This window comes from Leptopilina boulardi, unplaced genomic scaffold (genome assembly GCF_019393585.1).
Source record: "Leptopilina boulardi isolate dan_hultmark-lab unplaced genomic scaffold, ZJU_Lbou_2.1 LbouV2_216, whole genome shotgun sequence".
NCBI lineage: Eukaryota > Metazoa > Arthropoda > Insecta > Hymenoptera > Figitidae > Leptopilina > Leptopilina boulardi.
In genome coordinates, this window is record NW_026137770.1 from 3,458,222 (window position 1) to 3,471,051 (window position 12,830).

The following is a 12,830-nucleotide window of genomic DNA, read 5'->3' on the forward strand; positions in this document are numbered from 1 at the left end:
TTTTTGAAAAAAATTGTACCTTTTCACCTTTTTTGATGACAAAAGGTACTGTGATCCCTAGTGCTGCTTAAAGCAACTTAACGTGGGCGACACTCGCCATCAGTCACCTTTTCTTCTCACGGGTGTCTCCAACATTTGGCATCACCCGTGCTAAATTAGCCGCACACTCTATGGACTTGTTTGACACCGTAGCCATGTGATGATGGAAGTTTAACCTTCCATCCAGTTCCACACCAAGGTACTTTATCTGTCTCCTCCACTTGACCTCGAATTCGTCTATAACGATTTGTGGTGGCTGATAACCACGTCTGTCTGTGACCAGTAATGCTTCGGTCTTTTCCAGGGCCATTTGAAAACCTCTGGTTTCCATTCGTTCACCAATATCCCCAGAACCTCAGCCGTGTCAGCAGCGCACACGATCAACGCGTCGTCCGCAAAGCCGACGATCACCGCACCTTCGGGCAGGTCCATTCTCAGCAAGTCATCGTACGATACATTCCATAAAAATGGTCCTACCCTCGAGCCTCGATGGGCCCCACGCTGAATCCAAAGTGGTAATCGGATAGACAATTCTTTCCGGTCGAGTGAGATTGCATTCTCTGCAGAACCATGTCCTCTAGAAGTTTGCCCATCGTATCCAACAGACATATAGGCCTGTATGATGAGACCTTATCTAGAGGTTTGTCACCCTTTTTTAAGAGGACCAGTCTTTGCCTTTTCCAGTCTGGAAAGAACTCTCCTCTCTCTAGGCAGCGATTGAAAATGTCTAGCAAAATCAGGGGGGAAGCAACAATCACCTCTTTTAGCATCTTGTTGCTTATCCCATCGATTCCAGGTGCCTTGCATGTCCTCAATCTTCTACCTGCTGCTTCCACTTCTTCAAGAGTAAAGAGTTCTTCCTCTTTGACTATGCAAGAACTCCAGTCTTCCCTAAGCCATGGCTGTGCAGGAGGAAACAGGGTTTTTATTACCTTTCTGACCCAATCGGGATTGTCCAAGCGGGGGGGTCTTTTGCCTGGTTACTAATTTCTTAGTAAAGATTTTAAAAGCCAGACCCCATGGGTTCTTCTCGACGTCCTCGATTAGGTTCTTCCAGCTACGGCGTTGCGACGTGCGGAGGTTTTTATAAGTTTTAGGATTTCGGTGTAAGAATCTTTATCTTTTGCCGAAATCCTAACTGTCTCCGTATTTCTTGGCCTTAAAGGGCGTTTCAGAGCCTCAGCTCGCTTTTCAGCTTTCTTTTTCCGAGCTTTTTTCTTTTTATTGACGACAAGTTAGAAGCCGTCACCGTTCTTCTTGACGCTTTCTCTATCGCCCGCAACTTCGGACTCCTCCGCATGCAAAACAGCATTTCCGTGTACCTGTGAGATGAGGGTATTGTCAGGAGCATCCTTGCTCTTGACCCTCTTCTCTTTAGGAGTCAACGGCTGCTGTCTTGCGTCGGGACTACCTTCCTCTCTATGGCGCTTTTTAGCTTCCTTAAGGGGATGCAGAACAGCCTTTAATGTAAGCAAAGATGCCTGGACATTTCCTTTGGGTGGCTCGGAGACCTTAAAGGGCTCGTTAATAAAACGTAGGTTACTACGAATTATTTCGAACGCCTTCTCTAGAGCCGTCATACCGTCTTTAACATCCTTGCTGATATTCTTTTGCCGTTTGCATGCCTGACGCATGCTTTCCAATATCTTTGGAATTATTTGGAGCTGTTCAGCAACATTCAGCTCGAAGTTGCTGGTTCCACTGTCTTTGCACCTTGATGCTTCACTTGCTGCAGGACCCAAGGAGTCCAATCCTACAGCCTTGTTGACGCATGATACCGACGCTTGGGGACCAACAAGCCCACCCCCGACAGCGCCGTTGTTGAGGGATCCGACCACCTCAACGACCATATTTTCGATGGTTTCCATATACATATTTTTTTCCGTTTTGATTTACTTGAGATGGGAACCACCCTGGTAATTGGTTGACCTTTAGTGAAAAGCCCCACCACCACAACAAGGTCTACCAAGAATATCTACGATTCTTAGTAGCAGACAAGCATCAGCAGGGATGACCATATTTTTTTGGTAAAGAGGTTAAAAAGACGAATGCCAAATAATATTTTTTAATAGATTAAATAATTTTAATTCTATTTATTGGTTTCTAATTTTATAAATTATCCAAAAATCAATATATATTTTATAATTATAAATGTCATTCAGCAAATATAATTATGATTTAATAATAATTAATTTTAATTTAATGTCCTTTGATCCCTACTAATACTCTTGTAGAGATTCAAAAGTATTCGGAAGAAAACGGAATTAAATGGCATTAAAAAGTTTCAATCCACTTTAATCCCTTGCTTCTTGCCGGGTAAATAAGTATAAAATATTAATCTCAAAAATATTTTTAACAAACATTCTAGATAAAGTTAAATGAAGCCACCATAGAGGCATTTCAAAAACTGATTTCTCGAAAAAAAGTGAAACCTGGGGAAATTGTTGTCCTACCTGATGGTAAAATATCCTTAAAAAAATTTTTGACTTTTTTGAAATTTTGAGTAAGATAGAGGGGGGGGAGGGCAATTTTATCAGTTTTCCTTGACACCGCCTAATTTTAATTTTTGCTGTCTAAACATAAAAAAAATTTTGTCAGGTATGTTTTTTGATGCTCATTCCAATGGTGAATGTTGTTTTTAAAATTTTTTTCATTTTGACCTTGATTTTCTATAATTAAACATACTTTTTGCTATTTTTAACAAATTCAATACTTTTCATTCAACATAAATAATTGCAAATGAAACCTGGGTTTTTTCCGATCTGTATAGGGTAAATGCACTAATTACGGCGCAATTCGAATCAAAACACCTTTGAAATAGAAAATTCAACATTTCTATTGTATAAAGTCAATTTAAGATTTATTAAACTAAAAGGGTATGTTATTTAGATATTAAAAAAATTTAACTTTATAAAAATCGATTATTTAAACAAATATGAGAAATTAAAACTAATACCGTAATTGTTTATTACGGCGCGTTTGCATCAGTTTCGGTGTATCAATTACGGTGACCAAAAGTACGTGTATTTTGAAGATACTTTTCCCACCGTAATTGGAGGCAAAGGAAATCTTAAAAATGTTTCAATTACGGCGAGGGGAAACATTCGATCTCAAATAATTAAATTAGTAATTGTTTAAATGTGCATCTTTATTAGTAATTGTATCAAAAAAGATTAAAATCATTTTGCAACAGTTATATTAAATATAATAGTAATAATATGTAGTTATTTTTTTATAAACGCGACGTAATTGATGCACTTACTCTACAAATCATAATGTCGTTTTTTTGTTTTAGAGATATTACTGAAAAAAAATAGTTTTGAATCAAGAAAACCTACGTACTTGGCCGTATTCAATACCAATTCATTAGTAGAAAACTACTAATTCAGATTTAGAGACTACTATTTTTTTCAGTGTTCACACTCGCGCGCGCCGACATAAAATTTTTGACATTTAATAGTTCGAAAACAAAAAAACGTCATTCTGAAAATTTTTATACAGATCGAAAAAAACTTCAGCTTTCGTTTACAATTATTTATTTTGAAAAAACTGTCGATTTTGGTGAAAATAATAAATTTATGTTTAATTATAAAAAATCAGGTCAAAATTAAAATTTTTTTAAAAAATTTACCATTGGAAACAGCATAAAAAACTTTCAAAAAACATACTTGACAACATTTTTTTATTGCATGTATAGACAGCAAAAATTAAAATTAGGCGGTGTTAAGGAAAACTGATAAAATTACCCCCTCCCCTCCTCTATCTTACTCAAAATTTCAAGAAAGTCAACAAAATTTTTTGGGATATTTTACCATCAGGTACACGGAGAGAAAAATCTGCCTTTTATAGTATGAAATAGATTGCTGCTATTTTTCTTTAAACTTTTCATACTAATAGAGCAAAGATTTGAGAATTTTTAGGATAGTATTTGTCCGTACTAAAAAAGCATAGTATATATGCTTCTATAGTACAAAACATGTAGTTTAATAGCAACAACGCCATGCGAAGATCGCACATAACATCATCCTACTATGTTTGCATAAGTTCTATGCTTTTTCGGGGATAGACTCTTGCAACTGGCGATTAGGCCACGCCCACCTTTACTGAATTGGAACTGCCCTAATCGCCAGTTGCAAGAGTCTATCCCCGAAAAAGCATAGAACTTATGCAAACATAGTAGGATGATGTTATGTGCGATCTTCGCATGGCGCCGTTGGATTAAAAGTATAATAAGTATGTAATAAGAGGCTATATGACAAACTTTATTAGCATAGACAAGTTTCATGCTAAAAAGACATACGATTGTACTATAATTACTCAAATTTCATGTCTATATAGCATAGAAAATTTCTGTGCATTAAATGTAAACCTTTCTATACTATAAAAGGCAGATTTTTCTCTCCGTGTAGGACAACAATTTCCCCAGGTTTCACTTTTTTTCGAGAAATCAATTTTTCAACTTCGGACATTAGACGGGAAATGCCTCTATAGTGACTTTCCATCAGTCTTAAGGTTAAAAATATAATAAAATTGAAACTATTTATCATATATAATAACTTAACACTTCAATTTAAATTTCAGTTACAAAAAATTCTTAATCATATGTCTCAAGATTTTTACAATGTATCAGAAAACAAACAGGAACTTAAAATTTTAAAAGAATCCTCAGATCTAACACGATTATTTACTATTGTATATTTAAGTAAGTGATTTTAAGTTTATCATTTTGTACCTTCCTCTATACAGCAGAAAGGAATATGGTTTAAGTTTAATTCAAGATCATTTTATAATTAATAGTCATTAAGGAATTGCAAAGGAAAGTTGTTTAAGTATAACAATTCAGATAGTGGTGATAAATAAGTGTACAAATTTTGAATTTGAAATTTTTAATATTTTTGGAGATATTTACAATAACAAAATTGGAGCAATATTTTTTTGCTTTACTTATAACTTTTTCCCTACTAAAAATAAAGAAAAATGTTGAGAATGTTTTTTACGCAAAAGACCTTAAACTTTCAGAAAAAAGTAATCTTTTTAAAAATATTAATTTTTAAACAATTTGTTTAAAAAATAAAATTTGTTTGTTACTTTTAAACATGTTCTCCCTCATTTTTAAGCTCGAAAAAAATCATGAATGTTGTTTAAGTCATAATAAATCGATGGTAAAATTTTTGAGATGGCATTATATTTTTAGTTTTCGAGATATTAATTAATTAAATAACAAAAGTTAATAAAAAATGAAATATTTTACGAACAAATAAAATTAGAATAATTTTAAAAATACTATTCCAATGCTTATCAAAATCCGCATCCAACGAGCCCTATATGAACTATTTTGGATAAACGGGTGTTAAATTAATAATTAATAATAAAAATTATTTAAAGAATTAATAACATTTGAAAAAATGAAGATAAATCGTCAATTCTTTTTTTATTTGGAAGATCATCTAATTCTGTATAACACTGTAAAACGAAAGGTATTAGTTTAGTAGCAACTTTAGGTACTAAATTGCCTTTTGGTTCTATTTTAATACTTAAAATCGGTAATATTTTAGTACCTTCTTTTTACAGTGAAAATAAAACCAATGTAAATAGAATTTTTAACAATCCAAATTACACGGTGTAATTAATTTTTTTTTTAAACTTCTTATGAAACCTATTGGAGGTTGTAGGTCACATAAAACTAAGAAGAATGGTGTATATAAAATTCTCCAAACACCCCTAAATTTTCTTGTTAGAGCCAGAAAACCATTTTTACGTATGTTTAAGCATAAAAACCTTTGTAACTTTCTTATTTCTGCGCCGATTTCAAATTTTTTTTCCAAATATCGAATATGGTCTAAACCATATTCGATATTTTTGTTTAAATTAATATTTATAAGAAAAGAATTACAAAAATTTCCAGAAGTTGTCATTTTTCTCACAATTTTTCAACTTTAACTGATGTTTTCATCATTAATTTTAATTTAAACATTTTTTCTTTTCTAGCGCTATTAAAGCGTATTAAATTCTGCATCCAATGAGCCCTATTTGAATAGATTTTGTAAAAAATTAACTGAATTATTGTAGTTTTTCTCTTTACTATAATACAAAGAGTAAATTGGAATTCGAGATTTCTCATATTGTTTTAATAGAAATATTTCTAAATTGTTATTTTATACCCTATTGAAAATCCCTGTACAAAATCTTGTACAAGAAAATGTACATTTTCGTGCACCAGAATTCAGATCAAGTTCTGGTATCAGAACTTGTACAAAAAATTTATTTAATATTTGTATACAAGAAAATGTATGTGTTCTTGTACATATGCTTGTGCAGGTTCATGTATTTTTTCTTGCACCAGATTTGATACATCTTCTTTTACATGTTTATTTATGTCTTCGTTTAGTAAAAATGAAGAACTTTAAAGACTGCGCAGTAGTTTCCTTACAACTTTACAGCTGCCCAATAATTCTTAACATACATAATTAAAGAGTTTTAATGGTTCTAAATTAATAAAATCTAAAATTTTGTTGAAAAAAAAGTTTTTTCCATATGAAATTGCTAAATTCAAATCTGGAGTCAAAAACATATAATAGGATAAGGGCGCACTCACATCTCTGGCTGCCTACAAAGGCAGCCTCCCACCACGCAGAAAACGTACAAGAGTAAGAGAGACAGAAAATTCAAATTTAAATCTACTGACTCTCTGATTGGCTCTCACTGGCTGACAGTGCAGGCAGCTAGTGGTGTGAGTGCGCCCTAAAGCCATGCTTTTTCAAAAAAAAATTTTTTTGAACATTGCTGGCAAAAAAACTTCATTTTTACTAGACTGCGAAGGGGTTAATTAAAAATTCCACCTAAGAAAATATTTTTTTATTTGATTTTTTATTTATTTATCTATTTCTTATATACAAATTAAATCATAAAATAGCAAAAAATTATCGAAAAGAGAATGTTGCACTTCACTCCAAAAAAAGTGTTGCACATCCCCCCAACACGCTATTTTGCTCGGTATTGCGTGACACCCACACAATGTAAATAAATCACAAAATAGTTTCAGAATATCAAAGAAACTTAACATTGATATTTTTGTTTTTCAATTGCGAAACATTCTGGTTTGATAATAAAAGTTGGTAGGCACCGCCTACTTTAGTATTATGTTTCTCACAAAATTATTGTTGTCCCACTTTCATATTTACATAGCTCATGGGAAGAAACCTCAGCTTTCCAATGAAAAAAAAAAAATACCCGAAGGTGTGAAAATCGAAAAATAAGGGTTGATTTTGAAAAAAGGGGTCAAAATTTTTTTTTTTAATTTCGTATACATTTTTGAAAAGTACGTGAAAAATTCATTAAAATTCATTATAGAAAAATTAAAATCCATTAACTTTTGTCATAGTTATACGGATTTGAAAATGACAATGTTACCCTTAGCGTCAAAACTTCAACCCCCTCTACTTTCTACAAATATTTTTTTAATGAGTTTATATTTTAGAGATTTATTACTATCATATAGGACAACAATTTACCAAAGTATGAAGCCAATCACAGAACATTGACTTTTTGGGCTGGGGCGATTGAAAAAGAATTTCTCACGTCCGAACCACCAGTGGCTCTTTTCTAAGATTGGCTTAAAATTATTCCTAACACATCCTAACTACAATACGCATACATAAACGCAGAATAACGCAACGCATATAGATACATAATTCACGCTGAAATGAGAAATCATTTTGCTCCCAATTCTGTAACTCGTTTAGCGCTCGGCCGCACGCTCTATTAATAGTCGGGTAGCAGCGAGGGAGCCATTGACGCTCTCCACACAGCACCCAAAATTCCCTGAAACTTGACAGAACCTCACATGGCGAGGTTAGGCAAGGTTTATACAAGTTTGTGTCGATGTTTAAATGTCCACATGAAAAGAATATTCACACGAAACTTTGAGGAAATATTACACATAAATATTCACGTGCAATGTTAAGTCAATGTTGTGTCAATATTAAAATTACACTTTCGCCTAGTTGTAAAAGTTATAAAAATTTCATTTACTAATATAATAAGTATAGGTGAATATTGATACAACATTGACTGAACACTGCACGTGAATATTTATAGTGTAATATTTCCTCAAAGTTTCGTGTAAATATTCTTTTCATGTGGACATTAAAACATCGACACAAACTTGTATGAACCTTGCCACTGAAGTTTCCTAACCTTGCCGTGTGAGGCTCTGTCAAGTTTCAGGGAATTTTGGGTGCTGTGTAGGTCGCTGCTACCCAACTATTAATAGAGCGTCCGTCCGAGCGCTAAACAAGTTACAGAATTTGGAGGTTCAATTGCTGAATTTTTTTTAAAATTCAGTGAATAATTTTTTTAAATAATCGAATATTGGAATATCTATAATAATTATAAGATTCTTTTTAAGAATTTTTAAAGAATTTGATTACATTTTTCATAAATATTTAATTGAGACATTATGGTTTTTTGTTTTCGCAAGGGTTCAGGTGAACTTCGAACAAAATTTATATTGAAAAATTGATTCTTCAATTTTTTTTAAAAGTTGCTGGACACCCAAAATTTGGGAAAAATAAAAATTTTGTTAAAAAAATGAAATTATTTTAAAATGGAAGAGATATAATTTTTTCTTATATTTATTTTTATATGTTCCTATTTATTTATTTAATTTCTGTTTATATGTATTTTTTTACGTACCAATTTATTTATTTCTATATTTTTGAGGTTATGTATTATCAACTCAAAGGTTGTCATCATGAAGTAGTATAAGGAGACCTCACGCGGCTTAAAAGCCAGCCTATATTTGGGGGAACAGAGTTGTGCGATTTCTGACAACGTTCAGAGGTTGCGCCTCTGCGGTTGAAATTTAGTACTGAAATATCGTCTGCTTACTCCTGACATATTAACCTGTATTAAACGGATGTAAACATAATTTGAGTATTATTTCAAATCCTAGCTGTATATAAGTGCGGTTTATAAAATATATTAATTCTGAAAGATTGTTTATTTGTTTACATTCTTATATATCAAACAATGAATTAATTTATACTCCAATGAAAATATTTTGAGTCAAAAATTATGACAACATACCGTACATGGTGAAAAAAAACTTTTATGCACTTGGGATTTTCTATATTCACCATTGCCCGAACCACAATTTTTTATTATGCAAGTTGTAGGCATTTGCACTGTTTTCTTTTATTTCTTTTTATCACAACACTTTTCACTTGAATCTCAAACCACCTGTAGTACACAATAAGCATAATACCGCCAAAACTGTTTCTGTAATTTACATTTTCTCCGCAAAAGCGCTGCCTCTGAACGTTGTCAGAACTAGCACAACTCTATTCCCCCAAATGTAGGCTGACTTTTGCCTCTACTACCATTGCCGTGAGGTCTCCTTATACTACTTCATGGTTGTCATACTTGATTTGTTCATAAATAGGATAAGTAAAAATATTGACATTATCCATATCACTACAAATTTTACTTTATATTTTATATATTTGCCACATACGCACTAACAAAACAAACTATATATGAGGCATTCTATTTCAACTCGTTCCACCTTCAAAAGACGATCGCTAGCAGAGCGTTTTTCAAGAGATTTTTATTATATAAAAAAGAAAATAATCTTATAATGTTATACACTATTTCGAAAGAGAATTTAATGATCTTTCGATTGGTCTTAACATTTTTTTAATTTTCTCACAATTTCATACAGAAATCTTGATTTGAAATATAAAACTCATGATATCTCAAAACACCCCCCCTTCAATTTTATTTTAATATATATGAAAATAAAGCTTAGTTTTTCTAGTTTCAAACTCCGTTTGGTTTATCATGGACATTTGTGAGGATTTATGGATAACAGTGATTCAAAATATGTGTTTTTGAAAACTTTGACACGAAGTATGAAGTTGAATCCTAACCCATTCAACCTACGTCACACACGAATTTCATTGTTTTGAAAAAAATCACAACCTGTACAATAATTTATTTGAAATATTTATTTATTTATACAATAATTATCTTTAAATAAATAATTTGAAGAAATGTGTTCTAAATATTTTAAATTTAATCTTCTAATAGCTTTTATCTTTCATTAGCATAATTTTTATTATTTATAAGAGACAAATAAAAAGCAATATTAGTACGCAATATTGCGAATTTTTGCACCGTGATAATAATTGTTGCTATATGAGAACAATTTTCCTAATTTTTTGTATACTTCTGAGATTTTTAAGCAAGAGTTCTTAAAAAAAGATTTAATGAATCTAAAAAAATTTCAGGAACACAAAAATATCACACCTTCATTCCTGTTTCTGAAACACAAATGCTTTTAAAAAAATATTCTTCGTCCGAGGAAAGTAAATTTTTCAAAACTAAATAAAGAAAAAAATTTGTTATTTAAAAATTAGTATTTTTTCAAGGACTATAATTCTTCTGTGTTTAATTTTTGCTGAAATAAAAAATGTTTCGTTTAACCTACAAAAAAATGTCTTTTTTTTCATAAAATAAAAGTAGGTATTTATTTAAAATTTTCCTCCAATAATAATTACATTTAATATTAAAAAATTAATATGGTGAGTAATTTTAAATTTAAACTTAAAAATCACTTAAAAGCATTTTATTAAAATACATGCGATATTATTAATCTCCTTACAGAAAATTTTTATTATTATAGGTTGCGATTTTTTTTCAAAACAATGAAATTCGTGTGTAACGTAGGTTGAATGCGGGTTAGGATTCAACTTCATACTTCGTGTCAAAGTTTTCAAAAACACATATTTTGAATCACTGTTATCCAAAAATCCTCATAAATGTCCATGATAAACCAAACGGAATTTGAAACTAGAAAAACTAAGCTTTATTTTCATATATATTAAAATAAAATTGAAGGGGGGCTGTTTTGAGATATCAAGAGTTGAATATTTCAAAACGCAATTTCTGTTTGAAATTGTAAGAAATTAAAAAAAATGTTAAGACCAATCGAAAGGTCGTTAAATTCTCTTTCGAAATAGTGTGTAACATTATATAAATTATTTACTTTTGATATAAAAATATTAACTTAAAAAACGCTCTGCTGGCGATCGTCTTTTGAAGGTGGAACGGGTTGAGATAGAATGCCTCATATTATAAAACACTTAGAAGAAAAAATAGTATATTAAGCAACAAGGGTCCAAAGGCAGCCATTGTTTACGTTGGCGTTTGCAGGACGAGACGTGAACGAGTGCTAGCAAACGTCAACGTAAACAATTGGCTGCCTTTGGTCCCATGTTACTTACGATACTTTTTATTCTAAAGGCACAAACGTTGCGCTTTTAGGTTATCTGACGGCCGGGTGAAAAAGCCATTCATTTGTTCTACTGATGGAAAATGGTGTCCATTTTTACCCTAGGGCAAACATGGACGACATTTTCAGACGGAAGAATAAATGATTGGCTTTGCACCCGATTAAAAAAAATTGAAAAAGTCTAACTTATTTTACACGATTGAAAAAAATTCGAATCAATTGAAAAAATATATTTTCCAATTGGAAACAATTCAAAACAATTAAAAAATTTTTGAACTCAATCGTACTGAATCGTGTTAAATTGATTTTTTCTAAAAGGTGTTACGTCTCAAAATAAGAAATAACTAAAGAAATAATATTTTATTTATATCCGCTTCGGTGATTTTCCTGTTTTATTTACAGAGCAAAAGGCTCTGAGCTAAGGGTACAGGTATGAAAGAGAAATGTATTAAATGACTAGGTTACACTTTATTTTTTGACAAACATTTAGAGTTATAAAAATTGTTCTTTTGAGAAAGAGAATCTTGAAGCGACCATTCCAAAGGAAATAGAGTTCAGTATTCTACTGTAACAAGGAATGCAAAAGTTACTACAAATTTACAAGAAGTGTAGGAAAGAGTTAGGGGTGAAAGTATAAAACACTTACCTTGAAATTTAGTAGTAAGATGTCTGAAATTAGTAGTAAGATGTCTGAAAAATGATCACTGCTGTGTCCTTGTTATGACAGGAAAAGGGCTGGTATCAGCGAAGTCGATTGTGACCCTGGGGAAGGTTGACGGGCCCAGGTAATGACCGCAGGTCCGGAGTTTGAATTGGCGTGACGAAAGACCCAAACAATGAGACTGTTCCACAAAGGAAGAGCAGCGATTTTTATAAGTCTCCATGGAAATTTTATTTTCAATAAGTCAAAATATTTTGATAACCTACCGTGGATTTTATCATGAGTTTCAATAAATAATTAAATATGGATAACGAACGGGATTTAAAACTGTCAATTAAACGTGAAAAGATGCAGCAGAAACGAAAGTTGGAGAAAGATAAAAAATGATGAAATCGCGAGAATAAAAAAAATGAATGAAGTGAATAGAGAGAATAAAAGTTCTTCAAAATTATTAGAAAAAAATCCAGTTAAACGTTTTGACGAACTCCTGCTCCGAAATAATCCATCAAGGCTTTCTTGTGAAATATCGGTAAATCCTTCTTTACCAGAATCTAATGAAATGTTAATTGCAAATAAAAGTTTACAAACCGTTCCTAACCCCATTGAGAAATTAAATAGTAGCTTACAAAACAAAAATGATACTCAAAATAACTCAAATCAGGTTAAAAACAAAACAAACGCTAATCAAAATGAAACTAAAGTGGTAAAAAAATTAAAAATCTCATTAAAATGCGCGAAAAGTAGGGAAGCTCGAATCAGAAGAGAAAACATCAAATTAAAAGGCATAATTAATAATAAAAATAAAATTATTCGCAACTTAAGGAGTCAATTACACAG

The 12,830-nt window shown here is 31.7% G+C and overlaps 1 protein-coding gene across 1 annotated transcript in view; it reads left to right on the forward strand.

Moving 5' to 3' along the window:
* LOC127279335 (odorant receptor 67a-like) overlaps window positions 1–12,830 on the forward strand; it is a 77,904-nt gene that overhangs the window by 11,389 nt on the left and 53,685 nt on the right. The window contains exon 3 of the mRNA XM_051301636.1: window positions 4,621–4,741. Coding sequence (XP_051157593.1) covers window positions 4,621–4,741 — 121 coding nt within the window. The remainder of the gene's footprint in view (window positions 1–4,620; window positions 4,742–12,830) is intronic.